At 41.5% G+C, this 26,318-nt stretch overlaps 2 protein-coding genes and 1 non-coding gene across 4 annotated transcripts; all 3 read left to right on the top strand.

Moving 5' to 3' along the window:
- The first annotated feature begins 221 nt into the window (after positions 1–221).
- Positions 222–5,929, top strand: plvapa (plasmalemma vesicle associated protein a). The gene is made up of 6 exons (XM_071491623.1): positions 222–928; positions 1,417–1,477; positions 1,629–2,347; positions 3,011–3,935; positions 4,535–4,592; positions 5,538–5,929. The coding sequence occupies exons 1-6, from the start codon at positions 533–535 to the stop codon at positions 5,569–5,571; spliced, it is 2,193 nt and encodes a 730-aa protein (XP_071347724.1). The 5' UTR covers positions 222–532; the 3' UTR covers positions 5,572–5,929.
- A 5,282-nt stretch (positions 5,930–11,211) lies between these two features.
- Positions 11,212–26,169, top strand: ano8a (anoctamin 8a). 2 transcript variants are annotated; one of them, XM_071491149.1, is made up of 18 exons: positions 11,212–11,721; positions 14,972–15,082; positions 16,515–16,647; positions 17,594–17,732; positions 17,896–17,992; positions 18,331–18,447; positions 18,595–18,722; positions 18,879–19,040; positions 20,261–20,413; positions 20,754–20,880; positions 21,114–21,169; positions 21,266–21,340; positions 22,270–22,767; positions 23,112–23,288; positions 23,406–23,597; positions 23,713–23,844; positions 24,169–24,279; positions 24,818–26,169. In XM_071491149.1, exons 1-18 carry the CDS (start codon positions 11,505–11,507, stop codon positions 25,478–25,480), a joined length of 3,288 nt encoding a protein of 1,095 aa, XP_071347250.1. In that variant the 5' UTR covers positions 11,212–11,504; the 3' UTR covers positions 25,481–26,169. The 2 variants fall into 2 exon arrangements, with proteins under 2 accessions (XP_071347250.1, XP_071347251.1); XM_071491150.1 differs by lacking the exon at positions 11,212–11,721 and adding an exon at positions 11,755–12,144.
- trnak-cuu (transfer RNA lysine (anticodon CUU)) lies at positions 19,750–19,822 on the top strand. The gene has a single exon. It is a non-coding gene; the product is annotated as a tRNA-Lys (tRNA).
- Positions 26,170–26,318: the final 149 nt, after the last annotated feature.

Raw genomic sequence — 26,318 nt, 5'->3', positions numbered from 1 at the left:
AGAAACGTGTGTGTGTGTGTGTGCATGCGTGTGTGAGAGAGAGAGAGAGAGTGAGAGTGGGGGTTGGCTTGTACTGTACATGCATCCCATCTGGCCATGTGTGTGTGTTGATACCCTCTGCATAAGGGGCAGCCAATGGTGAAGGGAGATAGTCAATGGAGGGAGGAGACTGAGGGCAGGGTGGGAAGAGTTTATAAATTCGTATCCATGTTTATACCTTTGCCACAATCTGATCAATCGTGTTATCAACACTGCAGAGAGGAAACATCTGACCCACATCTGTAGTGTGCTGGGGTTTTTTTTAGAGGAAGGGGCACGAATTGGACTGTGAAATCGTATGGCTGGTCTGAGGTAATTCAGGATCGTCATATCTGTTCATTTTGCTTGCAGAGTGCTGAAGAGGAACGTGTCTGTCCTCTGAGATAGGGATGGGCCATTGACCTTTGAACTTGGTTGGCCACTCATAGTAATCCTCAAACCTTGGACTGGAATACACCATTTCTCTCTCATCCTCCTTTGGCCATCAGCAACAATGTACAGCAGTGGCTACTCCCAGGTGTCAAAGCGCAGCCCGCAGGCCCAAAAGAGGATGCAGTACCGCTCAAAGGGCAAGAGCTGTGGCTACTACATGCGCATTGTCTTCTTCTTCTCTTCACTTATTCAGTCCCTTATCATAGTTAGCCTCGTGCTCTTTCTGGTCTACGGTAAGGATCAGGACTCTGCATCCACGGCACGCATCCATGACCTGGAGGAAAGCTTCAGTCGACTTTCCATTGAGAATGTCGCCCTCAGGCAGCAGAGGAAGAACCTGACCAACTTACTTAATGCTACCCTGACTGAAAAGGCCCGTAGCGACTGGGACCTGGTCAATATTCGCCACTACACCAACATCTCAGTGCTCATTATCCAAGAATATGACAGGAAATTGGTGAGAATCTGAGATAAGCCTTTTTATCTAATCTATATCTAATCTATCTAATATGCAAGTTGCTGTCTTTAGTATGATAGTGTGTTCTCTTGTGAAATTTAATTTCTGTGTCTAATGGTTCAGCATGGTTCACTAACTGTTTTTAGGTTTCAAATTCAGTACATTTACACTAACTTTACAATACACTAACAACTGTCTAAGTGTAATGTTGATGTTTTTCAATTAACAGGATTGTAAAATATAGTTCTGAGAAATTATTTTATTGTTTTCAGAACAAGAGGCAACACAACAGATTCTTGTATTATAATTATTATGAGTCAAAGTACCACTCTTGTGTTGAACACATATATTTGTGAGACAGTTTTAACATAATAATATTTGGACGAAAGATTTATTGTTCTTCCTGATTCCTTACCTTTCACAACTGGTCTTGAACAAATCATGAACAAATCAATTTTGCTCATTATTTCTTTTTCTAATATGGACAGCAACAGTGCAATGTCGAACTGGTCATGTGCAGGGCCTCAAGTCAAGGCTGCAAGCCAATAAGTAAGTATGTTTGAGTAAGTATGTTAAACCCAAAAATAATCAAACAATAAATGAAACATTTGAGTTATTCTCCCTAATCTTGTTTAAACTTTTGTTTAAATTTCTCTTTTTCCATTCTCCCTTTTTTTTGTTTTTAATGCAACTTCTTTAGTGCCACTTACTAGTACCTGCAACTGTGGGTTTCTGGTTGAACAAATGAAAGCCAGGCTTGATTTTGTGGAGTCCAGCTGCAACCACACAATCAAGACCATGAGGGTGGAACTGGAGCAGACTGCCAAAGAGAGAGACTACATAAACTTGGAGGCCATTGGTCTGAGGAGGGACAAATCCACACAAGAAAAGGAGTTTCAGTTGTATAAACAAAGATGTAAAGATGACTTTTCCCAGTCATTGAGCGGTGTTTCCAATGTCTCCAAGGCTTTCCTACAGAAGATCGAATCCCTCTTCCCTGCACACCTTGCCTTCCAGCTCACCTGTCCAAAACAGAGGGATCACCTGGAGCAGATCCGAGCCAATTGCACCAACCTGTCCAGAGAAGTGGAGGACAAGTTCCAACGTTACCTGAACATTGTTGGGGACCAGGTGTCAGACATCCAGGCTGAGAACAGCCGCTTCAAGGCAGAGAACTGGCGACTGACTGAGGACTACCGCTGGTGCACGCAGAACCGCTCAGGCCTGATTCAGGGGCACAAACAGAACTTTGACAAACTTCAGAGGAAACATGATGAGGACAAGGAGAAACTCCTCACTGAGAAGATGAAGCTAATTGGAGAGAAAGAAGTCCTGGAAAAAAGCGTCAAATATAAAACTAAAGAGGTTGAGCACCTCACAGCGCAAGTCAGGCATCTCAACATGTCCTGTTTGCCTAAGGTAAGAAAAAAAGTGCCATTAATTTGTACATGTACATGTTATAAGCTCTGCAGGTATGTAAGCAGCAGCATGGCCTTTGGGGGCCACAAGCTGGGCTTTTTGAGCTCTTTCATATTCTTGAGTCAGCCTTTAATCGCCAAAGTAAGATTCAGTTTATAAAAACATTTAAACTTGAAGCTGTTTGTCAACAAAGGCAGATAGAAGGGAAAAGATAAATTGTGAATTTGTTGAGCCTCACTCAGGGAACTAACTACAAGCTGTAGTCTATACAGGTTATCAACACATTACTGTTGAATTTCACTACCAAATCCATGTCATATTAAATGATCTACATACATCTCTGTTGCAGTTAGATCATTCTGTGCACAAGTTGTTTCAATACTAGTACTAAAATACAAACAAAGCCCATATCTAACTTCTTTCAGATCTTAAGGTCTTACATAAGATATATGAGCTCAGAGCTGCCTGATGGATTATTGGAAATGATACAGCTCTAAGTGCAGAGGAGGAGGTAGAGGAGGGAAAATGTCTGCCAATAAAGAACTAGAGGACAGAAGTATAAAAACTGGGAAAATATTTATCTGTTGTTATGAGAAGTGTTAATGACATCCATGGTTTAGAATCAATTTCTCCCATAATAACATTGCTCTCATTTTATTCCAGCCAGGGTTTGGTGGATTTGCTGGTGGGTTGCCCTCTCGTCCAGGCACATCGAGTCAGTCTGGGTGGAACTTGCTTGGTGGATCCAGTTCTCCCTCATCCAGCTCTACTGGTGGAGGTCATCTTAGTAGGACAGGATTAAATGGGTTGGGTTCTAGTTTTGGTTCATCTGGATCACCATTCAGTAAGCCAGGATCAACTGCGACAGGCTCTTCAAGCTCATCTTTCTTGTCACCTGGGTCAAGTACAAACCTTGGCTCCAGCAGTTCAGTATTCAATAAGCCAGGATCAACCGCGACAGGCTCTTCAGGCTCATCTTTCTTGTCACCTGGGTCAAGTACAAACCTTGGCTCCAGCAGTTCAGTATTCAATAAGCCAGGATCAACCGCGACAGGCTCTTCAGGCTCATCTTTCTTGTCACCTGGGTCAAGTACAAACCTTGGCTCCAGCAGTTCAGTATTCAATAAGCCAGGATCAACCGCGACAGGCTCTTCAGGCTCATCTTTCTTGTCACCTGGGTCAAGTACAAACCTTGGCTCCAGCAGTTCAGTATTCAATAAGCCAGGATCAACCGCAACAGGCTCTTCAAGCTCATCTTTCTTGTCACCTGGGTCAAGTACAAACCTTGGCTCCATTGGTTTAGGATTCAATAAGCCAGCACTGAATGCAAGAGGCTCATCAACCATTGGCTCATCCTCTGGGTCAACCGGGTTAGGTTCAAGCCTTGGCTCAAGTGGGATAGGCTCAAATAAACCAACAACAGGTGTGAAAAACTCCTCAGGTTTTGGGTCTTGGTTTGGGCTTGGGAATAGTAACTCAGGACAAAGTAAGCCAGGAAGTACAACAGGGAAAGGACCATCAAGTGGTAGTAGCTATGGTGGAACTGGATCGGCACTTGGAAGGACAAGTGGAGGGGGAGTTGGCTCAGGTAAGAATAAATAAATGCAGTGGCTGGAGTGGGATTATCTGTAGTTTATTATTCCCATTCTGTAACTTTTTAAAAGGCTCAGTTTACCCATATTACAAAAATATATTCCCTGATACCTCTGGTGAAATCCAGTAATGCAGATAATTCTGTTTTTTTGGTCTTTCCTGAATAGTTGACAGGGAGGCCTGTGAATTATTCAGAATAACTAGACAAATGTTTTAAATGTTATTTTTCAGCACAAACAAATTCCATGTACCACCATTCTCAGGGACAATGGCTATACCACAACCTGGGTAAATAAAACTAAAACTGTCTAAATGGACAAATAGATCATCTGGGTGAACTAGCCTTTTGAAAAAGCATCACAAGTTATGCAAAATACATGTGCAAACCAGGACATTACATATTGCCTGTATAAATTATTCATAATTCCACATAAAACTCAGAATAAGTGCCTCTGATGTATAGCATCTGTAGAACCTCAGTAGGAATGTTAACTGTTTGCACTTTTTCAATATTATAAAGCTTAAAATCGGCTTGATTGATAACCCTCATGACTAAGTAATGACAAATCAATGTTCTCTTTGTTTAATCAACAGGATATGTTGCTCAGCACATTCAGGACTTGCAGCGCCTCATCAACCCCTCTGCCCCACAGTGAGTATGAACTCTCCTTGCTCAAGGTTTAGAATGAATGTGAAAGTGTTGAAACAGCAGGTTTTTGTTATTGTAATTGTTTTGTTATTTTGTTATTGTCAATAAATCTGATGGAAAGCAAAACCAACAATACATTAGTGCATCTCTCTGTAATAAGACTCCCCTACCCTCTTTGTTCCTCTCGTACCCAAACACATTGGTTTTAACTATAGATGTTTTTTAACAAAACAATGGTGTATGGGGCTGAGTTAAAATAAATAACAATTTATTGGAATGACAGAACATGTTATGCAGTGCAACAGTGTAGTTTGATTATGTATTTTAAAGTTCCCATATTGTATAAAGTGAGATTTCCATGTCAGTTTGATTACAAATCTCAAAACTTTGTGATGTCACCGCTCTCAGCCATGCCCTAAGCCCCGAGCCCAGCCATGACCTGAGCCCAGAACATCCAGCCTTGCAGGATTTGGTTTTCTTGTTTACCTGAAATCGGCTATATTTTGATTTAATTGAAATTTATTGATGCAATTTATCTAATTAACAGTCAGCCCAGAACCTCTCTTCTGATTGGCTCCTCGACCTGTTATTACTAGAGCTCCAGAGAGAAGTTTGAGAGAGGAGATGGAAAACTACATTGAGATTGTTTTTGGTATTTAAAACCACAAATGTATCTTCTTATTGATATCAAAACTTAAAATAAAACACAGGAGATGTGTAAAGTGTGGGACCTTTAATAGTTTCTGGAAATAAGAAAGATGTAGCAGATCACCAAACTTTTAACAAAAAGCTGTGAACCTTTAAATTTGATGTACTCGTTCATCAATGTCACAGCAAGAAACAATGTGATAATTCTTTCTTTCTTTCTTTCTTTCTTTCTTTCTTTCTTTCTTTCTTTCTTTCTTTCTGTCTTTCTTTCTTTCTTTCTTTCTTTCTTTCTTTCTTCAGGGAGAAACAAGATCTCTCCAGGATGTTGGGTTAGTGCATCTTATCTTGATGAGCCAAACGAAAAATGGATTTATCATCCATTTCATCTATTACACACAGCCAAATGCAAGCTTATCATATTGAGTTCATATATTGTTCATATATTATAACAAAACATGTACTTTAAAAAATGTATCTACATTATGCGTACTATACATTGTTTATGACTGTTTATACTTCACTATGCATTTATGAAAATGATTTGAATAATTTTTGCACTTTTGAATGTAAAATGTGAAGTTTGTGTGTTAAATATTTGTATCTACACTTGAGCAATGTATCATTAATAAGCACATGTAGTACTTCTACAATGTAAATACATAAAAATAAAAGCTTTGTTTAATGTAAACACATCATCTGTGCTTGTCTCTTCTTTATAAACAAGGCTATTTAAGATATTATTCTATTCAGGCCCGGAAATGACTGTTTGTCCCTGTGTGCGTCACCTATTGTGTGACTAATTGTCTGCAAATGACTGTTCCGACCCCTTCTGTGATGTTTCAGGGAAGATTTACTGGCGACGACGTTTAATCCATTCAGCCTGTCTATGTTTACCTGCCAACAGGCTGACAGAGGTAGACAGGAGGAACCTGGAAATGCTCCTGTATACATGGTGTTCTAAAAAACAACACAGATATCCAAAATCCTAATATATCTCTTATAAAGATCACATGAATAAGGAAGGATAGAGCTTGTATTGCTATCTGATGAGTGTTCTGACCTTTACAAAAAAAAATCCTGAAAACTGCAACAGCAAATAGATTGTTTTGTAAATTGGTGTTTGCTTGGTTTATAAAACCAAGAAATAGAAATGAATATAGCCAAATATAAACAGGGTTGTTTGTTTATGTGTAGACATAAATACCCCATTTAAACATTTGTGAGATATGAATGGGACATTTTCCTACAGTTTTTGATTATGTTATTGACGTATTGGATAATAGAGAAGCTCAATGCAAATTAAAATCATTTGGACCAGAACAACATTACTATGGTGCCAAAATTGAGCAGGGAAACAAACCATCATGAGAACAGACAAACATCCTGTTCGTTGCCCTGTGAAAGGATGGGAACATACTGTTAATTCAAGAACCAAAAGTGTATTGTGTTGGCGCCAATTAATAAATACAGCACTTAAACTTGAGCGAAGGGAGAGCTCTTTCCCGTCTAAAGGATATCCTTTGTTTAACATCAAGTGTTTTTCCACATTTGGGATGTGCAGCTTACTGCAGGAGTAGCTGTGAGGATATTAAAGGTCAGTTGGTTGGATGTCTTTGGGAATCACTTTATTAGACTAACAGAGACACGGGAAGTGTGAAAACTACTTACTGGAAAACCATCATGATGATACTGCATTGTCCAAATATATTTCCTGTCATCTCAACAATCTTTCCTTCCACTGGCTTTGGTAAAAATACACAGTGTGCACAATATAGATAAGTCAGTGAAAAAAATAATTGTAAAATTGTTGACATGATCCTTTTCTACTGTCACTGACAATAACTTTGCAACGTCTGGGAAGTAATGTTGTCTTAAGCAAAACTTAATTTGTTAGTCAACAAAGTCAACAGGTCATTATTTAGGCCACATGTGCTTCTGGGATCAGGATCATGCAGTACATGGTCTGTTTGAGGCTAAATGACTTCCACACATTAAACTCACCTCTGGTTGTTTGTCAGGGTTCTTGACCCTCTGCATTGTGGACAGCAGTGAGACCAAGAGTTGGGACCATTGTGTCACTGTCCTGCCACCTCCCTCCCTTTCCCAATGCAGGAAAGGGAATGGGGGCTTATGATTACGACCTCCTTCCTCACCTGGGGTTGCAGGATGGTGACCTCTTTTGTCTGTGGCTGCTAATGTCCCCTTTCTTACTGTGACTTCTAATTGCATTTCCTATCTGCCTGGCCTTCCTCTCAGTCCCATGGCTGCCCAGGCTGGTATAACGTCAGGGGGCAAAACCCTTTCTCTTGTGCAGACACTACAGTTTTGAAGGGGGGAGCTGGAAACAGCTAGGGGGGGAAATTTCCCCCAGCCCTGAGCATCCTTTTGTGTTAAAGTCCCTCTGCACAACCTTGACTTTCACCTTGACCTCCGTCAGCAGGGGAGTTATGGAAAGGAAAACATGTCTCAGCTTAATTGCTTAAAGAGGATGGGTTTGACTTCATGTAACCTTTGTTTGAGGAACTAGACCTAGGCAGCCTCAGTTTTATGGACAATACAGCAGTCCTAACACTGCACATAATGTCAACATAACAAAACATTACAACTTTTCTTTGGCTTACTAATAATTAATTTTGTCGTTTTTATTTTATGATCCACAGTTGTAAGTAACTGCTATCAATTTGTTGCATGTGTAGAATAGTTTCAACCTATTTAAAAATTATATTGTTATCCATTGCTCTGTATGTGTAGCTACTGTACAGTATGTGCCAAGAACATTAAGTCAACAGCCATGGCGGTTACTATGTGAGATTGCACATAGGCACAGCAGTGCTTCAAGCTAAATGCTGACATCAGTTTGCTAATATGCTGATACTTGTCATTGCCCGATCTGTACGAGAAACCCAAACCAGCTCTAACTCTAAACAAACCATTTTGAGTAAAACAGACAAATTATCTATTCAGCAGAAACTCCAGCTCTACAACATTTTTACACCAACATATCTGAAAGAATTATGTTATATTATGGTATCCTTTGGTGTACCTACAGTAAGAGTCTTCAACCATGCTAGTGGCTTCGTGAGGTAGTATCATAGGCTGTACATGGGCTAGGCACAGTCGTGTTTCGATAACATTATCACAATGGCAATGCTAACATGCTGATGTTTATTAGGTACAAGTTAACCATTACTCATCTTAGCTAATTAGCATTAGCAACACAGTCCAGCTGGAGGTGGAATTTAGTTTTGGGTTAGATTTGGTCCTAAATCAACCTATTGGGTAAATTTAAATTTTGATCTGACTAATGTTGTTGCAAAACACGCAAAATGTACACTTAATTCAACAGAAACTCCAGTTCTACAACATGCTTGGAAAAATATGTTGTTAACCACTGGTCTGTCGACAACATGTACCAAAGTAAAACTGTGCAAACTGGAAACAAGGACTTTATTGAATGACAAATGACTTTCCTGAAATGTCATTTGTTGGATGTCATGAGCTGAGCTGCTGTAAGCTCAGACGAGCTGCGCCATTGTTCTCTGTCATTGATTATCTATCATACATTGAGAGCCTTGCTGGTGCTACACCACAGACAGGGATATAGAGAAGATTACTAATTTCTAGTGTGCTGAAAGAGTAACAGAGCTAAAGCCACTGTAGTTATTTGATTTCCACCCTACACATCCACTGAGAAACGTCAATGCATAAAGTGTATGTAAAAACATGATGGGAGCCACTAAACTCTTTAGGTTGACATCAGGGGAAGAGACAAATAACTCATCAGGAGGATGTCCACTCTTTGACCCTGTCATACTCAGTTATAGCAAATAAATAACATCATTTTGTGCAAGACAAAACATTATTCTGTTCCAGGTATTTAAAAAATTGTTTGGAGGTTATCAGTTCTCTTATCAGTTATCCGTTTGACTTTATCTGACTTCAGCTGTTTCTGGTGTAAACATTCAAAACATGTTCTGACAGAGGCAGGGCTGCCCAGTTTTGCCCAGTCTGCCCAATCTAATTTAGCCTATTTTCTTGTTTTTTTCCTCTATAATAATTTTCTCACTAATAAGCTATTACACTGACCATTAACCTTAAACCTTTATATTCTCACCAATCCCGCAGGATTCTCTCCTTTTTCTCTGTTAAAGGGGTTCTTTTGTTGAGTTTTTCCTGTATTTGGCTATATAAACAAAATTGACTTAAATTAAAACTGGTATCTTGGGAAGGGAGGATTCAGCAAATGTTTAACCTCAGGCTCCACATCCGGCCTTGGCAAATAACAGAAACAGAAAGTTCTATAATAGTGTTTTAATTTTAGTGTGAGGGTTATAATAATGTCATTTCAGGTTTACATTTAAATAATGTATCAGCAGCTGGGACCTTCTCTGCTGGCTTCATGCCTTAAACTGTGAACTGCTGCCATCTAGTGTCCATAGTAGTGTATGGCCATACTGGAATTGGAGGGAAACAAATGTGTCATGAATGTGTATTTAAGTCTCTCTCTGGTTCAACTTCTTTTTACACCCTAAATATTTTATATATGATGTTAACTTATTGGATAATCATCATGGAGTGTGGAGTGATAACTTGTCTCCAATTTGAACCAAACAACATCTTTACTCGTAAAAGGGAAGAAACCATATCACAAGACATTATTTAGAATGATGTGATCCCCGAATTCTCTCAAATCTCAGTCAACGTTTGCAGCCCACAGTCATGGTGAGCTGTCTGTCTGGCTATTATCACTGCTTATTGTGCTAAAAAAAAAAAATGAAACACAGACTCAAAGCACCCTCCCCCAACAGACAGTGCTGAGGGACAATCTGTCCATGTGATGACATGACAGTGAGAACCTGTGACAGGCAGACAGATGTGCCTCCGGGTGATGGCACCAGCAGGAGGTGTGGATGAATAATTGAATCCAAGAAATTGAATTAGTGTCCTCCTAAACCTTTTGGGCCAAACACTTTTAATGCATGTTGGTGGTAAAAAAAAAAAAACAAAAAACAAAAAAAAACAAGACATGAATATTTAAGTACCATATGGTATTATAATGACACTCTCATTAAACTCTCCAAGCTGTTTTAAAGACGCTGTTGTGGAAAGGGTCTGGTTGACAACTCATTTCATTGTGTTTGTTTGTCAGTTCATAGGTGCAATAGATCTACCTCAGGGTTTATAGGAAATTGCAAAATAGGCTACTGAAACATTATTCTGTGGAATTACATGCAAGGCTGGATTACCAACCAGGCAAAGCAGACCACTGCCCCCACGCTCTAAAAAAGTTCACAGCATGTGGTTTTGGTCTTTCTTTTTTTTTTTTTTTTTTTTGTTGCACAATTGTTAGAAGATGCATGTTTACCTCTCAAGTTCAGTACCGACAAATACAGGTCCAGCTTTCTTGTCACCACTGTGTGAATGCTGCAGTAAATATGAGGGTACAGCTGGCAGCAGGTTATCTTATCTTAGCACAGTACAGAATACAGGTGAAACAGCGAGCATGGCTCCATCGCCCACCAATACGTCTTCAGTTCACCAGTTAATATGCTGGACCTATATCTCGTTTGTTTAATCTACGCAAAATTGAGTGTACACAGTTTGTGGTTTTGGGACTGTTTCATAGCCGGGTGTAGTGACTGGTGTGTTGAATCGGGCTACTTGCCTGTCACCCTCACCTCTCCTGTTGGCTGGCGTGTTAATGGATGCACTTGGTTCATACTGTCATATGTGGTTACTGCAGCCATGTGTTACCCGGCAGTCTGAAACACTTGGTTCACCTAATTACTCCAAATGAGAGGTAATAAATTAATTAAACTTTATGAAATATGCATTAATCAACCTGGGGGGGGGGGGGGGGGGGGGGGGGGGGGGGGGGGGCATAAACAGTATACTAGTACAGTATTGTCCAGAAATACTCAGAACAATGTCCTGTTGGCATCATATAGTCTGAGCTACACATTTTCTCAAATTTGGAAAGGTGTAGCGCATCTGTGAAATGCCAGCGTGGGACATATCGGTAACTAGTAGCGTGTCGAAAGCGATTGATCCGCCTTGAGCTAACACACAGTGCCTGTCGTGATGTTTTCAGACCTGTAGCCTGCGCGGTGTTCCCCTGTACAGCCCAGTCACGACTGAAGACCATGACCGTGCTCCTCCTCATCGATCACAGTCACTAGGGCTTTCCCTTCACATGCGGCCGACCATGCAGTAAGAGCAGGGTCCTCCGTGCAGCCCCTTCACCTCCAGGAGTGTTTGTGCACCACCATGCAGGCGGCGGGCACCGGAGCAGCTGATACCGACGCTACTGTAAACAGTAGCAGCATCAGCATCAGCAGCAGCGGCAGCGGCAGCGGCACCGCAGACGTCGACGACAGCGACGGGGCAGGGGAGAGGATGGAGAGGGCTGTGCCAAGCGAGCAGCAACACAGGACCAACAACAGCCAGCAGAAGCAAACGTCCTTATCACCGTCCGGGGTGCTCGGTGAGTGCCACAGAAAAAACAAAAAAAGGAGGGAGTGTTTGTGTTCATTTAAAACGATGAGGTTAATGGATATCGGGCCACTGTGCATAAGCAACATGGTGCAGTCACCGATGGATGGTAGACTTCGCTGAATGACTCACAGGAGACAAGAGGGGTCAATCTGTCAGTGGTTGGGTTTTTGATTCGTCTCTGCTTCTCCCGCTACATGGTGCGCATTCCGATTCAGACAGGCCCGGGAGGAGTCAGGCTTTGTGGTCCACAGGTGCATGCGGGAGTCCTGCGCAGCGGAAGGTGCATGTCCCGACGGGCTGTGCCACACTCCCCTCTGAGGAGAGTAAAGATTGTGCTGTTGTGGTGTCAGCCGTGTCCGTTTTGTCCCAGGCGTTGAAGACCTGAGGATTTTACAGGAGAAATGTCTCACTGGTGAGTAAGCAAATGGCCAGTGCTGTGGTTATTTCTGGAATTACATTATGAGGATTATTAAGAAGCACTTGACATTTTTAAGACCTTTATTGAGTTCACTATGTCATGGTCCAGGGCCCACGTCATTCTCTGGACTCCCTCCATCATTTAGTTTCATGCCCACCCAGTACTTCTGATAAAGGGGAGAGACTCAGGTTTTAGTCTGGCTTTCTGCACATGACCATATGCATAAACAGTTTTCACCTGAGGAGTGTCGCTGCAGCTACTGCTTTTATTTGCATCTAGACTTCAAGCCAAGCAATATAAAGCCTATTCTCAGCTCTCAGCCATATTAACACGGACCAGCCCAGGACATATAGTTACAAGGCATAAAAAATGAACTTTTAACATTCAAAGGTTGATATAGCCATTAAAATGAACCCGTTTTAGATTTTCTAAGAATGGATCGTCCCTTAACTGACTGCAAAGGTGAGTGCCAGCGGTGCCTCTGGCAGTGATAACCATTCACCATCTAAGACTATAATCAACTGGACTTGAGCAATTTCACGGCTTGAAGTAATCTCGAAAGATTGTCAGAGTGTCATGCCCTCATCTGCATCTGCTTTAACAATATTAATGATTCTACTTGTGATTCAAGCCTTGTGCAGTAGCCCTTCAACTGAGCTGTAGAGTGTGAAAGATGATTTTGCTGATGTACCACATCAGTCTGGCTTATGAGGCTAACTGCCTGCATTTGTTGAGAGAGGGACATGACAGTTCATGATGAGTCTGTTCACTGTCACCCCAGAGGCATGATTTGCTGCCGGTTGCTTGTGGTACATGTGCGCAAACAGGAAGTCTGTTTATGGGGCACGCTCCACTTTATTCTCAACATGCAGAAGAGGTGAGCTGGACGATGTAACCACCAGCAGGAGGTTTTGTGTAGGTCTGTCTGAACGGGTGATATACTCTACATCAGAGCCTTTTATTTTTGTCCTGTTATTACTGTGTGACTAATTAAAGATAATGAGCCATTGGCTGATGGGTGGGTTGAACTTCTGGATAGATGTCATTGGTTGTTGTAGCAATTTTTATTTTATAGGCATTTATTGAAAATTCTGATAGGAGTAAAATGATGTCTGCAAGAAATTCACAAAGTTGGTATTTCAATAAATTTAGTTTTTTTAGCAAACTCAGCTGGGTGATATTGAAAAGAAATATTAACGATAAAATCACTATGTATCAATATCCATAGCCTATCTATGTCCCAGATCAGTATATAGTACTCTTTTTCTATTTATAGAAAACTCTATATTAAGCTATATCTCTTCATTGGACTGCATTTCCAAAGTCATTCTTGGAAATAGCTTTGTATCATATCTTTGACAACAAAATAGGATCTCACACAAATGCTATGATAAGGATATAATAACAGCTGATGAACAATAACTATTGATTGCCAAACTCATGTTAAAAAGCTTCAAGCTTCAAGAGTCGATATCACTTATCACAGCTCTTCACACAAAAGGAAAAGTACAGAGAGGATGTAGTATACTGGAATGCAATGTACACCAGCAGCTGGGCATCAAATCCTGTCATCATACATGAGAATGTGGCTTTGAAGACATACATGTATACATTGCTGCTTCCTGGCAGAGAGATTTGCATGACAGTTGTATCTACTTGTCTTGTGGAAGAACCAGCTTTAATGAGCAATTATGTCAGTGACAATCAGAGAGACAATCAGTCTGAAGTTCTTGGAAACATAAAGCATCTGCGAGACAAAGAGGAAAAGCATTCAGTGTCATTGATTTGGCTTGGATTGCATCATTATGTCACACTCACACACTTTGGCACACACATGCAGGTGCAAAGGCACACAGTTTAATCAGCAGTATTACTCAGTGATTTATACATCTCATCATATTTCTGATAATATCTTCAGACAAACAAAAACTCCTCGTTCAGCAGTGCAGCTCGAACGCATCGTAACGAGAGCACGAACCTGTTTGCGGTGTTTTCTGTCATGTTTTACAGGTACAGTCTATCAAGTGTTTATTACAGTCCCTCAGTCGTCATGTAGGTCAAAAACATAATACTACAACAAGGGGATGACAGCAGCAATGATGATGAAAGAAGGTGATGTGATAATGCAGCATGTATGCTGCAGGATGTGAAATCCTGACCAGTCAGTGAACAATGAAGAAATCGATCAGTCACTGTGGCTATTGTGCCTGCGTGAGACAGAGGATGTAAACTTGAGAGTGACTTTAGAGCGAGGACCAATGTGTGAAAGAACAAGAAAAAATGATGGCTTCAAAGACTGTACTGTGATAATGTACGAGTGGGATCACACTGCTGGTAAAACCAAGGCCTGTTGCCTCGCCTTCATTTAGAGACAGACTCGAAAAGCTGGTCTGTGGCTATTTACACACCAGCCGGTTTACAGATCATCTATTTGTTTTCTAGCATTTGCTCACAGTCATATGACCAATGCAGCACAGTCAACCTTCACGCTGGCTGAGTGATTATTTTGATCAGTTCTGTGCTTTTGTCTCCATGACAGGACCAAAAAAATCCGAAAGGATAGAAAATATGGTGAAGAAATAACATCGGTGATGAATGGCAGAGCGACACTAATGACTAACCTGTCATCTGTGTCCTTGATCATCCCGATGAGAAAATATCACCATCTGGCTGTCCCCTTTCTCTCTCACATACACTCTGCCTGGCCCTCTTTCCCACTGTAATCACTGCAAACTTTATTAACCTCAATCTGACTCAACCTCACCTTCTCCCCCTGTTGCCCCCCCCCCCCCCCCCCCCTTTCTTTTTTTTCCCCTTTCAGATAAATTATTTGGTAAGCGCCTTCTCCAGGCCAGACACTACATTATGTCTCGGAAGTCCTGGCTGAAAATGGTGCCCACTGAAAACTGTGACATCCTGATGACATTCCCAGGTATGGTAAGCTCCAGTCGGCCTCCCTGTTCGTCCTATGATGAGTCCTTCACTGTGGAGAGAACAATGCATCCTCATTTAATATCTTGGTGGTCAGCCAGCCGCTGAGACGTATGCCTAGGACTTAAAAATTATCTCTGGGGACAATTAGATCTCAACCATTTACAGTACCTGCACCCCTTCTGCAGGATCCTTAAGGAAGCTGTGGTTGTGGGCATGAATTGGGAATAGGAATTACCTGATCAAACTAACATTGCAGTTTGACTCAGAAGATGGAAGTTTCTCTCATCTCCACGTAGAATCTCTGGAGCTCAGCCAGAGTGACCATCGGGTTCTTGGTCGTCTCTCCCACCAAGGCCCATCGCACCTTATTGCTCAGTTTGGCCGGTGGCCAGCTCCAGGAAGAGTCCTGGTTGTTCCAAACTTCTTCCATTTAAGAATAATGGAGGTCACTGTGCTCTTGGAAACCTTCAGTGCGGCAGAAATGTTTTTTGTAGCCTTCCCCAGATCTGTGCCTTGACACATCCTGTCTCTGAGCTCTGCAGACAGCTCCTTCCACCTCACGGCTTGGTTTTTGCTCTGATAAGTATTGTCAGCTGTGAGACCTTTTATAGACAAGTGTGTGTCTTTCCAAATCCTCTCCAATCAGCTGACTTTACCACAGGTGGACTCCAATCAAGGTGGAGAAACATCTCAAAGATGATCAAGAGAAATGGGAAACCCCTGAGCTAAATTTCAAGTGTCATAGCAAAGAGTCTGAATAGTTTGTGCTCATTAATAAATTTGCAAAAAAATGTAAAATTCTATTTTCACCTTGTCAGTATGGGGCGTTGTTGAGAGAATTTTTTTTTGTTTGTTTTAGCGTAAGGCTGCAACATAACAAAATGACATAACAGTAAAATGCAACTCTCACACGTCTCACATGCAAACAGCTACTATTTTTAAAAAAAAATCTCAATAATTTCTACTTTTCAGTTGTTAGGTATGAAATGGTGTCATTAGTGTTATTCTAAAAAGGGGCATAGAATGAGTAAATTGAGACACAATGTGCTGTATACAGTCGGCTGAACCACTGGGATCAGATTGGACTCAAGTCTGGGTTATAGTCCATTCTCTCAACCGAGGGAAAAAAAGCACTGTGATATATGCAGACAGGGATTTAAGTGGATTGACCTTTCACTGTCACCACCACCCCGCTGCTGCTTGGCCCTTTCTGTCAGGGAGATGAATGATGGGTTTGGTTCAGCTTCTTTATGCAGCAGCAAACTCATCATTTCCCGCCTTTGGCAAACGCTTGAGGAATTTACATGAATGTTGACAAAGAAACTTTTGTTTCAAAATGTGAATTTTGATGCTCATACACATTTGGTTGAAATTTGTCGATAAATGATGATTGGCAGGATGGTATCAAATGTAAACATTTCTCCCCCCAGATTCAATAGATGACCACACTCTACTGTGGCTCCTGAATCAGATTCGTCTTGGAATCCCACAAGTCAGCATTCAGATTCGACAGCATAAACACACGCAGGCACACGCCTTCTTCATCACGACAACATTTGAGAAGTAAGACCGAAACTGTGTGTGTGTGTGTGTGGTGGGTGGGTGTGTGGGCACTTGTGCTCCTGTCTTTGAACTGTTCTGTTTTTGCCGGTCCTTACCTTTCCAAGCAGCTGATGAGTGGCGGTGTTTGATTTTAGGATTTACAGTCGGTTAGAATAATGGTTGGAAGTGGCAATTTAAAATATTAGTCCTATCGGTTTTTGGGAACATTTTACTTCATCATGCAGCAACATGGCTAGAATGAAGGGCAGGCAAGACTAGCAGACCAACGACTGTTTACAAGGTCAAGAATGAGAGTTCAGGCTCATATTCCTGTTTAGTTTTGAAACCATTTCAAATCCCCTCCTGAAAAAAATACCTCATCATCTTGTGCGAAATGGACATTTTGGAGGTCCCTTTTTCATCTCACATGCAACTGGCAGCAATGTGATGGTTAGACAGGTCACCTTTTTGTCTGAACCACTAATTTGGTAAGACAAGTTATTGGCCTAAACTGTGAAAATATTGTAAATATTGTAAAAAAAAACTGAATGGAATACATAATGTTAATAAGGGGTTTTCACTATGGATGATGTACAAACATGAGTATGTGCATGTATGAAAATCTCTGCACCACAGCAGATAAAGGCAAAATCAGTACAAATCAGTACATTTGTGTTATTTTTTGTTCTTTATGTTTCTCTCATTTTGAGCTTCAAGGAATACTTTGACATTTTTGGGAGATACATGTAATCACTCTCTTGCTCCCAGTTAGATGAGAAATTTATTTCCAAAATATTCAAGCTATTCCTTAAAAGAGAGTCACCTCGCAGCTTTGTTTGTGTGTATCACAGTTTGTTGTTGTGTGTATGCCCTTAATGCACTTAATCTGTCAAACATCTGCAGCCCAGAGTTTGTGCTCCAGCAGCTTTAATCTCACTGTTCATTTACCCTCTCTCCTCGCCCTCAGCTTACTGCGAGGAGCAGAGCAGATGGGCATGCACAAGGCCGTCAAACCGCAGTTCGGTGGGGGGATGCGACGCTTTTCCTGTGAGGAGGACAACATCTATGAAAACATAGACAGCGAGCTCTGCTTCTTCACCTCACAGGTTAGAGGTCAAAACTGTAGGTCACATGAGTCGTACGTCAGTGTTGCTGTGAATATTGCACAGATTATTAATTTAGATTCTAAGAAAGATTAATAGTCTCCTTATCAATTACAGCACGTCACCCATTGTCTTTTATTCTCCCTCTATTTGTGATTGTGTTAAGGAGCGTCAGAGCATCATTAAGTACTGGCTGGACAACCTGCGAGCCAAACAGGGGGAGGTGCTCCACAACATTCACTTCCTGGAGGGACAGCCAATCAGTATGCTGTTTTTTATTAGGGGTGACCTTTTTCGTGCTGTTCCGCATCTCTTCTTGTTTTCATTTCTGAAATCTGTCTTCTTGAAATAGCATCAGTTTAAATTGATGACGATGGTTTTACAAAGAACCACTTTGAACCACCAAAAAACAGATGACGGGGTCAAGGTCATTGGGTCACTCTTTGTTTAAAATCTGGTCTTTTTTTATGTAGCCCCCTCATTAAGCTAATTAGTGTAATTTTTCAGATGGTGGGTTCTAGCAGAAAGAAACAGAACCATTTTGACCAATCGTGGACCAAAGGTCACCTGAGATACAAAGTGTTCATTTTGACATTTCTAGTTCCAGAGCTGGTTGCTCGGGGGGTGATCCAGCAAATGTTTCCTCTCCATGAGCAGAGGATCCTCAACCAGCTGATGACATCTTGGGTGCAGGCTGTATGTGAAAGGCAGCCCTTGGGTAAGAAGCACCACAGTTTTATTTTGAAGAAAATCTAGCAGGACAGTTAAACAGCAGGTCTGAGTTATGCTGTTGCTTTGTCAGTTGTTTAATACCACATGATCCTTCCTCCCAAAGCCACAGTATTAGCTGTTTACTGCTTTGCAGATGATATCTGTGACTACTTTGGAGTGAAGATCGGCATGTATTTTGCCTGGCTGGGTTTCTACACCAACTCCATGCTTTATCCTGCTGTCATTGGCTTCCTGCTCTGGATACTAGCAGAGGCTGACCAGGTACTTGAAAGCTTTTCTATGACAAGATGTCCTTTAAAGTTCTTGGAATATTACAGACTATTACTAACTTTGTATGAAACAACTGAAAACTCTATAACATAATAATAATTTCTGAAGTTGTATCAGCATCTTTGTTTGTCCTGTGCTCTGGTACAGACCAGTCAGGATATCTGCTGTGTGGTCTTTGCCCTCTTCAACGTTGTATGGGCGACGTTGTTCCTGGAGCGCTGGAAGAGGCGAGAGGCAGAGCTAGCCTACAGGTGGGGCACTCTGGACACTCCTGCCGAGTCCCTGGAGGAGCCCAGGCCGCAGTTCAGGGTGAGGATTGTTTCCATAGCCTGAGCTCAGACAGATGAAAAAGCACTCTTGTCAGTGCTTTTATGTAAAACCTGAATCTCAAAGTCCCATGAATCAGTCACATAGTGAGAGTTTCCTCAGGTAAAATGTTTTTTGATATGAAAACAAGGAGGTCACAATCTGCGATCAGTGGACATTTTGAAACTGGTTGTTCAAAAAAGTAAGAACTGAATGGGGAAAGAAAGCTTTTAGGTTTTCGGCACCTGATGCTTGGAACAATCTTCAATCTGAACTTCATCTGCAAAACATAGTATCCTTGACTGAATTTAAGGCTCTGGTGAAAACTCTGTGTGCAAGTGTTTTATATAAGTATGTTTTTATGTAGTTAACTTCTCGTTTTTTTCTTTCTTCAATACTGTAACTGTGTTGCTGCTATATTGGCCAGGTCTCCCTTGTAAAAGAGTTCCATGATCTCAGTGGGACAAATCTGGTTAAATAGAAGTTAAATAAAATAAATAAAATAAAATACTGTTGCCTCTGAGCATGTGCAGGCACTGGATTGGCAAACAATACCAGGAAATGTGATCAGTGTGTTTACAAGAGGAGCGTCTTTCATACCCCACGTGGTGTCTGCGAGAGGAGCGGGGGTGGAGCAGGGAGGGGTACTGTCTCTTGAATAGAGGACTGGGGTGAGGGGCTGAGAAACCATGTGGGGATCCCCTTCCTACAGGCCCGGCTAGCTCAGTCGGTAGAGCATGAGACTCTTAATCTCAGGGTCGTGGGTTCGAGCCCCACGTTGGGCGGTACAGTTTTTCTGGAGGGAAACTTCTGGCAATAACCGTGTAGTTAGGGAGATGTAGGATGTGAAACAACACTGTGGCATGCGGTAGACGTTGCCGTCTGTGATTGTGTTCTATATTTTGTACCTGTTGAAAGTTCTAAAAACAGACCAATTTTGATACAGGTCAAAATGTCGCCTCAGAATCTACTGAAAGCCGCTGCTTCATTTCCATTTGTCTGCTGTTTTCCACAATCAACTGGCACACAACAGCAAAAATGTAGAAAATGCATTTGCGAAAGATTCTTATCATACAAAAAGAATGCCTCCATAAATCAAGCAAACACACGGTCATTATGGGGCATATTTTGCACACATATTTCCAATCCATTTTCCAGTTAAGATGATTGCAATCATGAAAAAAAGTCTCTAATACTCTCTCTGTCTGCTGCTGTCCCTGCAGGGTGTTAAGCGCTGCAGTCCCATAACAGGCTGCGAGGAGTTCTACTACCCGCCCTGGAAGAGAGCCCTGTTCAGATGGCTGGTCAGCCTGCCCATCTGCCTCCTGTGTCTCTGCTTTGTCTTCCTCGCCATGCTCCTCTGCCTGGAACTGCAGGTCTGAACAGATAACACAGCGAACGCGTTCAGTGGAAAGAAATGTAGTATGTAAAGTCTTCAGCTGATAAATGATATGGCCTTCACCTCATAATCAGTATTTCATGTGAGAAGTGTTCCAGTAAATTATGTGTTACTTAAAATCCAATTTTACATTTTAGTCTGAAGATTTGTGAATTGTATCGTTTACAAAAACAAGTTAAATGGCTGCATTCAAATAAACGTCACGCCAGTTCAGGTACATTTAATAGCCTATTAAAAATAGCTTTGGGATTTGAGAGTAGATATGAATATGAATAGGACTTATTAAATATTTATCATGCTTCTATTTCACCTTGCAGGAAGTGGTGATGGAGATTCAGGAGCTACCTGGTATCACAAGATTCATTCCTAAGATACTTCTGGCCATTACTGTAACCATATGTGATGAAGTGTATAAGAAGATTGCCTACTGGCTCAATGACATGGGTGAGAGACACAAAATGAACTCTGTATATAATAGAGGAATTACTGTAAAAAACTATACATTAAAATGGAACATATTTGCCCAAGATTTTCATTTAGGGCCAACACCTTCAAGTTTGTATCTATGATGTTTCCTCAGGTTTGTGTGGCAGATAAAGTTAAAATAGGAAGGAAACAGCTTTTCAGCTGTCATTCATCTGCACAATGAGTAATGCTTCTCTTATTTCTTCATCCAGAGAACTATAGACTTCAGAGTGCCTATGAGAATAATCTCATCATCAAGATGGTTTTTGTAAGTAATGCTTCCGTTTGAGGGTTGAATTGAGACAATTCATCCTGACTGAAAGAGTGTTTGACTCCCTGTTATATTTTTCTGGTTGTTTTACAGTTTGAATTCATCAATTCTTACCTAAGCCTTTTCTACATTGGATTCTACCTCAAGGACATGGAGCGACTGAAGGAGGTAGCAGCAACTATTGGCAATATCACAAACAAGACAAAACACTGAGTGAAAGGTCGGCCACTGGGGCCAGAAGTGGCAACCGACCGTTTGCTAAACCCGGACCCCCCTGAGTACAATTTGAAACAATGTTTCTTTGATTTCAGAAAAGGTTCATCTAAAGCAGACCTCTTATTGATACCTGGAGAGCCTCAATGTTGTCGGCTGAGATGACAGCTGTGAGATTTTATCAGCTGTAGCGAGCTATCTAATTAATCATTAGCTCCATGAGTTGGTCGAAAATGTTGTCTTTGGCAAACTTTAATGTTTCTGACTGACTTGACCCAAAAACAAATGTAGTTTTTGTCTTACGATAAACTCCTTGGCTTTGGTAGATAGGAAGTGAGGTTTTTAGGCATGCTGAGGATTGCTGATTACATTGAGGCAGACAAGGGCTGTGTCTGAATCCCCTATTTACTTTATAGGACCCTACATGTAATGCCATGTGTAGTGATGGCTGCTAAGCAGTGATCGAATTGTTGCTGTTCAGGGAAGGGCTTTAGTGAATGATCAGTTACAGATGAATGAATGAAATATTAAATTAGCTATTTTAAGCCCCTGGTCATAGAGCAGACCAAGTAAGACTGTAGTAGTAAATCCAGTGTACTGAGTTAAACAAGCCTGTTTTATATTGCTCATAAATTCAACTTTTCATATGTAAGAGGAAGATTGTTTAATGTCTTCTTTCAAAGATTGCATAGTCTTTAATGCCACTTTAATGCCATGTGGTTTGTAAGATGCTGTAAATGTCCTGGGATTAAACTAAACTGCCTCTGTACATTTGGTCAGTGAAGATTTACATCACTTCTGCTCGCTAAACAATTTTTGAAATGCATGTGCTTTTGCACTTCATATATTCAGCACAGTAACGGATGTTCTTCTGCTCCTCACAGATGCTAGCCACGCTGCTTATCTTTCGCCAGTTCCTTCAGAATATCAAAGAGGTCCTCCAGCCCTATCTCTACGAGCAAAACAAGCTGGGTGTCTTCACCCCAAAGGTGCTTTGGGAGCTACTCCAAGCAATCATGCTCAAATATGGCCGCCTGGCTCTGGGCAAGGCACAAGCTTCCATGACAGCCTATTCCTTCCTGGGTCCCAGAGGGATCCCTGTCAATCACACAGCTAATGGTAACCCGGAGCCGAAGAGAAGAGGGGATCTGAAAGCCGGGTTCAGGCTCACAGAAGAAGAGTGGGACATGAGTGACAGTGTTCTGAAACAACGTAAAGTCAGCTTCACCGAGAAGGTCGACTACCAGGACGTCACAACAGAAACTCAGGCGGGGGATGACAGCTTCCTTGAGGACAGTCCTACACTGGTAGAGGAAGGGATGGACCCATCAAGTATTTTTGACAGCTGTGATGAGGACAGTGACTGTGAATTGTTGTCTCAAGTATGTGGTCCACTTGTCATTATCATTTATCATCCCACACTGCAGCTTTGTGGTCGTCTCTTTCTTTCTCTGCACTGCAAAAATGTCCATCTTACTGATTTAGTCTAAAACTGTCCATCAATCATTGCTCTCTTTGTCGTTATGTTTGGATAATTCCAACTCTTCCCATTATAGTTTAATGTGTTTCCTGTAGTTTTATGAATTAAGGTTGATATTATAGATTCATCTCATCCATCTCAACTTCTCGCCGACAGATGAGAATTAAATCATCCACTGTAGAGCTGCAGAATTTAAGAATGTTTTCGTAGTCACTAACAAAAGTACTGTTGTGTTTACTTTAACAGGAGACCAAGGAGAATGCCACTGTGTCCTCTCTGAAGGAATCTTACTCTCTCTGTCAGAGAAAAAAGAACACAAGTGAGGGGAAAGAGGACAAGAAATCGTGGATTGATCCGCCAGAAGAACCCAAAACCGTCACTCTGACCCAGGCTGAGATTGAGAGCTGTATGCAGACTTATGAGGTGGGACTCCTGATAAAGTCAGCGACATAAAATTAGACTTTTTACAAACTATCTTGAATAAATATCTCACAAAATCAAACCAAATTCACAACGATGAATGATGTTTGTCCACAACAGGACACGCTTCAGGACTACCAGGAGATGTTCATTCAGTTTGGCTATGTGGTGCTCTTCTCCTCTGCCTTTCCCTTGGCGGCCATGTGCGCCCTTATCAACAACATCATCGAGATCCGCAGTGATGCCCTGAAGCTGTGTACAGGCCTTCAGAGGCCCTTCGGACAGAGAGTGGAGAACATCGGACAATGGCAGGTCAGTGTGTTTTGTTTTAGAAAATGTCAGATAAGGCTACAGTGTGCATAGTGGGGCCATCTGATGGCCTGTAAATTTCTCTCTCTCTCTTTTGCTCTCTTTTTCTCAACACCAGACTGCAATGGAGGCTATGGGCCTGATAGCCATCATAGTTAACTGTTACCTGATAGGTCAGTGTGGGCAGCTCCAGCGTCTGTTCCCCTGGTTGAGTCCTGAGATGACCATCATCTCCATCGTCTTACTGGAGGTATGCACTGTACTGTGTACAGCAAAAGCAGGTTTGTCCTTGAGGAGATTTGTAGTTTGGAGAAAATGTAGTTTTACTCCCAAAATGACACTTTTTTTAAAATTACAAAAGATGTACAAATGTGCATGGCCTGCTATCTTTTGTTGTTCTTTGTAAAATAAAAGAAATTGAGCCAAGTTCATTAATGAACACAAAACCTCACAAGAGTTTTTGGTTTGTGTATGACATGTGCTGTTTTGTCTATAGAGAAAATACAGAATAGGAATAGTGCCTTGATGTAACCGTGTGTTGAGCCTGTCCCTTTGTGGTCTCGGTGGTTTACAGCACTTTGCAATCCTCCTAAAGTACGTCATCCATGTTGCCATCCCTGATATCCCTGGCTGGGTAGCAGAAGAGATGGCCAAACTAGAGTATCGACGAAGGGAAGCTTTCAAGGTATAGTTGTATCATAGCTTGAAAGTCCTTCGGCCAACGTTAGGCTTGCTGCTGGCTGCACTTTGTGCAATTTATATCATATTTCTACATACGCACCCCTGTCTGTCCCTTGGTCTGTCAGTGTGCATTGTCCAAAAATGTACACTAGAGCAGACTTTTCTCACTGTTCATGAGAAATAACTGTGTTTGACTATGTTTGTCTGTTTAGTGTTGTATCACATCAGTGGCATTTTGTCTTAATTGCGTCCTAAGAAAAGTTTTGTAATAAAGATAGAAAAGAGGAAATGACCAAAAGTCAGCATGATGATGATAAACAACTCCCAAACTGCTTGTTTGTGTGAACTATGACAACATCTGCAGTGAAAATGTGAAATGATGGAGGGCAGACAGGGTCAGTCACTCTCAGTAAACACCGTACAGAATTTATAGTTTAAATTGCTAGAAGTGTATTCTCTCACCTTTCTGTTTTGCTGTCTTTCTTCCTGTGACTCTTTTTCTCTTCCTCTGTATCTTCATTTTAACATGTCTCCCCATTTAGAAGCATGAGCAGCAGGCCCAGCAACACTTCCAACAGCAGCTCAGACGCCGGCGTGAGGAGGAGGAGCTTCAGCGTCAGGCCGAGCTGCAGGCCGAGGCCCGTCAGGAGAGCGAGTACCACAAGGCAGACACCCAGCACCAGCATCACCATGACAAAGCACCGGGGGGCAAGCCGGGGGACAAGCCAAAGAGACCCAGCTCTCTGCTGGGAAACAACAATGTGATGAAGCTAAAGCAGATCATCCCTCTCCAGGGGAAGTTCTCCTCTGGCACCTCACGCTCACCAGCCCAGTCCCCAACAGGTGGTGAGGCAAAGCTCCCAGGATTTCTGAAGTTCCTGAAGTCACCTGAGGTGAAAAAAGAGCCAGCAGTGGCAGTGGGGGCAACACCAGGGTCAACTGTGACCTCTTCAGTTCCTCCTAGTGGCCAGGAGAGGTCACAGTCCCCCAACAGGACATTCAGTCCTGGGAAGCTGTTCAGTTTCAGCAAGTCAGAGGGTACTGTTGTGTGTGCAAATGGGACACAACCACTGACCCAGGCCGCAAACCCTCAACCCAACAGGTATGACTTAAACACAACCTCAGAGGAATTACCCTCTAATGAGTCAGATAAAGGAGAATCAAGACAATTGACTGATTTAGAAAACTCTGGCTCAAAGAGTTAATAAATGTTCAGCCATGCCAATGTAATATTATGAATGGAGAGCAATGTACAAATGTTCAGCCAACATGGAGAGACAGTGACACACCTGTACTGTAGAACATGTTAGTCACAAAGACCACTTCCAAGGTCAGCGAGCGTTAGACTTTCAATCTTGATGCAACTAACTTCGCACAAAGTATTATACTGTATCTAACACTTGATTATCTAGCTTCCAAGTAAAATATGTACAGTAAGTGTATCTACTTGAATGGGGCTCGAGAAACCTTTACTGAAGGTTGAAATACTGCATGACTGCCTGGTTTTCAACAGCACCAGAACAGAATATATTGATGTGAAGGATCTTTTTTAAAAAACAAAAACAGAACAAAACAAGGACCTGATCATCAATGAGCCCTTTTGTAAAAAAAGGACATGAACAGCAGCTTCCCATTCCAGGTTTGTTTCTCATTCTGATGCCTGTATTGAATGCATGTTGCGTCATGTGCATGCATTATGTGTCCACCATGTCTTTTCAGTTGTGAAGCACTTTCAAAGCCATTGTATTCTTCCGCAATAGGTCAGATTATATTCACTGTGACCATGAAAAATATTCTATTTTTCTTAACTTTGATTTTCTATGAATTATTTTACTACATAAATTAGTGAATGTACTTCTCTGATGCAAATAAATCTCACTTGAATAAACATCCATCACGAGATAATGCACTGGCTGATTTTGTTAACGGTTAATAAATATCACTGGATGATAGACTGTGTTGCTGGGTTGATTTGTTTACCAGAAATATGAAATATAATATGTAATATAGTATGTTAATGCAAATTTGAACTCTTCAAAACAG

The sequence above is a fragment of the Trachinotus anak genome, unplaced genomic scaffold (assembly GCF_046630095.1).
Source record: "Trachinotus anak isolate AG129_WGS33_773 ecotype Australia unplaced genomic scaffold, CSIRO_AGI_Tana_v1 ptg000012l, whole genome shotgun sequence".
NCBI classification, from domain to species: Eukaryota; Metazoa; Chordata; class Actinopteri; order Carangiformes; family Carangidae; genus Trachinotus; species Trachinotus anak.
This window is presented reverse-complemented; position numbering and strand designations above follow the sequence as displayed.

Coding starts and splice junctions, on each gene's coding strand:
- ano8a (XM_071491149.1), top strand. CDS start 11,505: ATGCAGGCGGCGGGCACCGGAGCAGCTGATACCGACGCTACTGTAAAC. Junction 17,733..17,895: donor TCTGCTTCTTCACCTCACAG/GTTAGAGGTCAA, acceptor GATTGTGTTAAG/GAGCGTCAGAGCATCATTAA. Junction 22,768..23,111: donor ACTGTGAATTGTTGTCTCAA/GTATGTGGTCCA, acceptor TTACTTTAACAG/GAGACCAAGGAGAATGCCAC.
- plvapa (XM_071491623.1), top strand. CDS start 533: ATGTACAGCAGTGGCTACTCCCAGGTGTCAAAGCGCAGCCCGCAGGCC. Junction 929..1,416: donor AAGAATATGACAGGAAATTG/GTGAGAATCTGA, acceptor TAATATGGACAG/CAACAGTGCAATGTCGAACT. Junction 2,348..3,010: donor ACATGTCCTGTTTGCCTAAG/GTAAGAAAAAAA, acceptor ATTTTATTCCAG/CCAGGGTTTGGTGGATTTGC.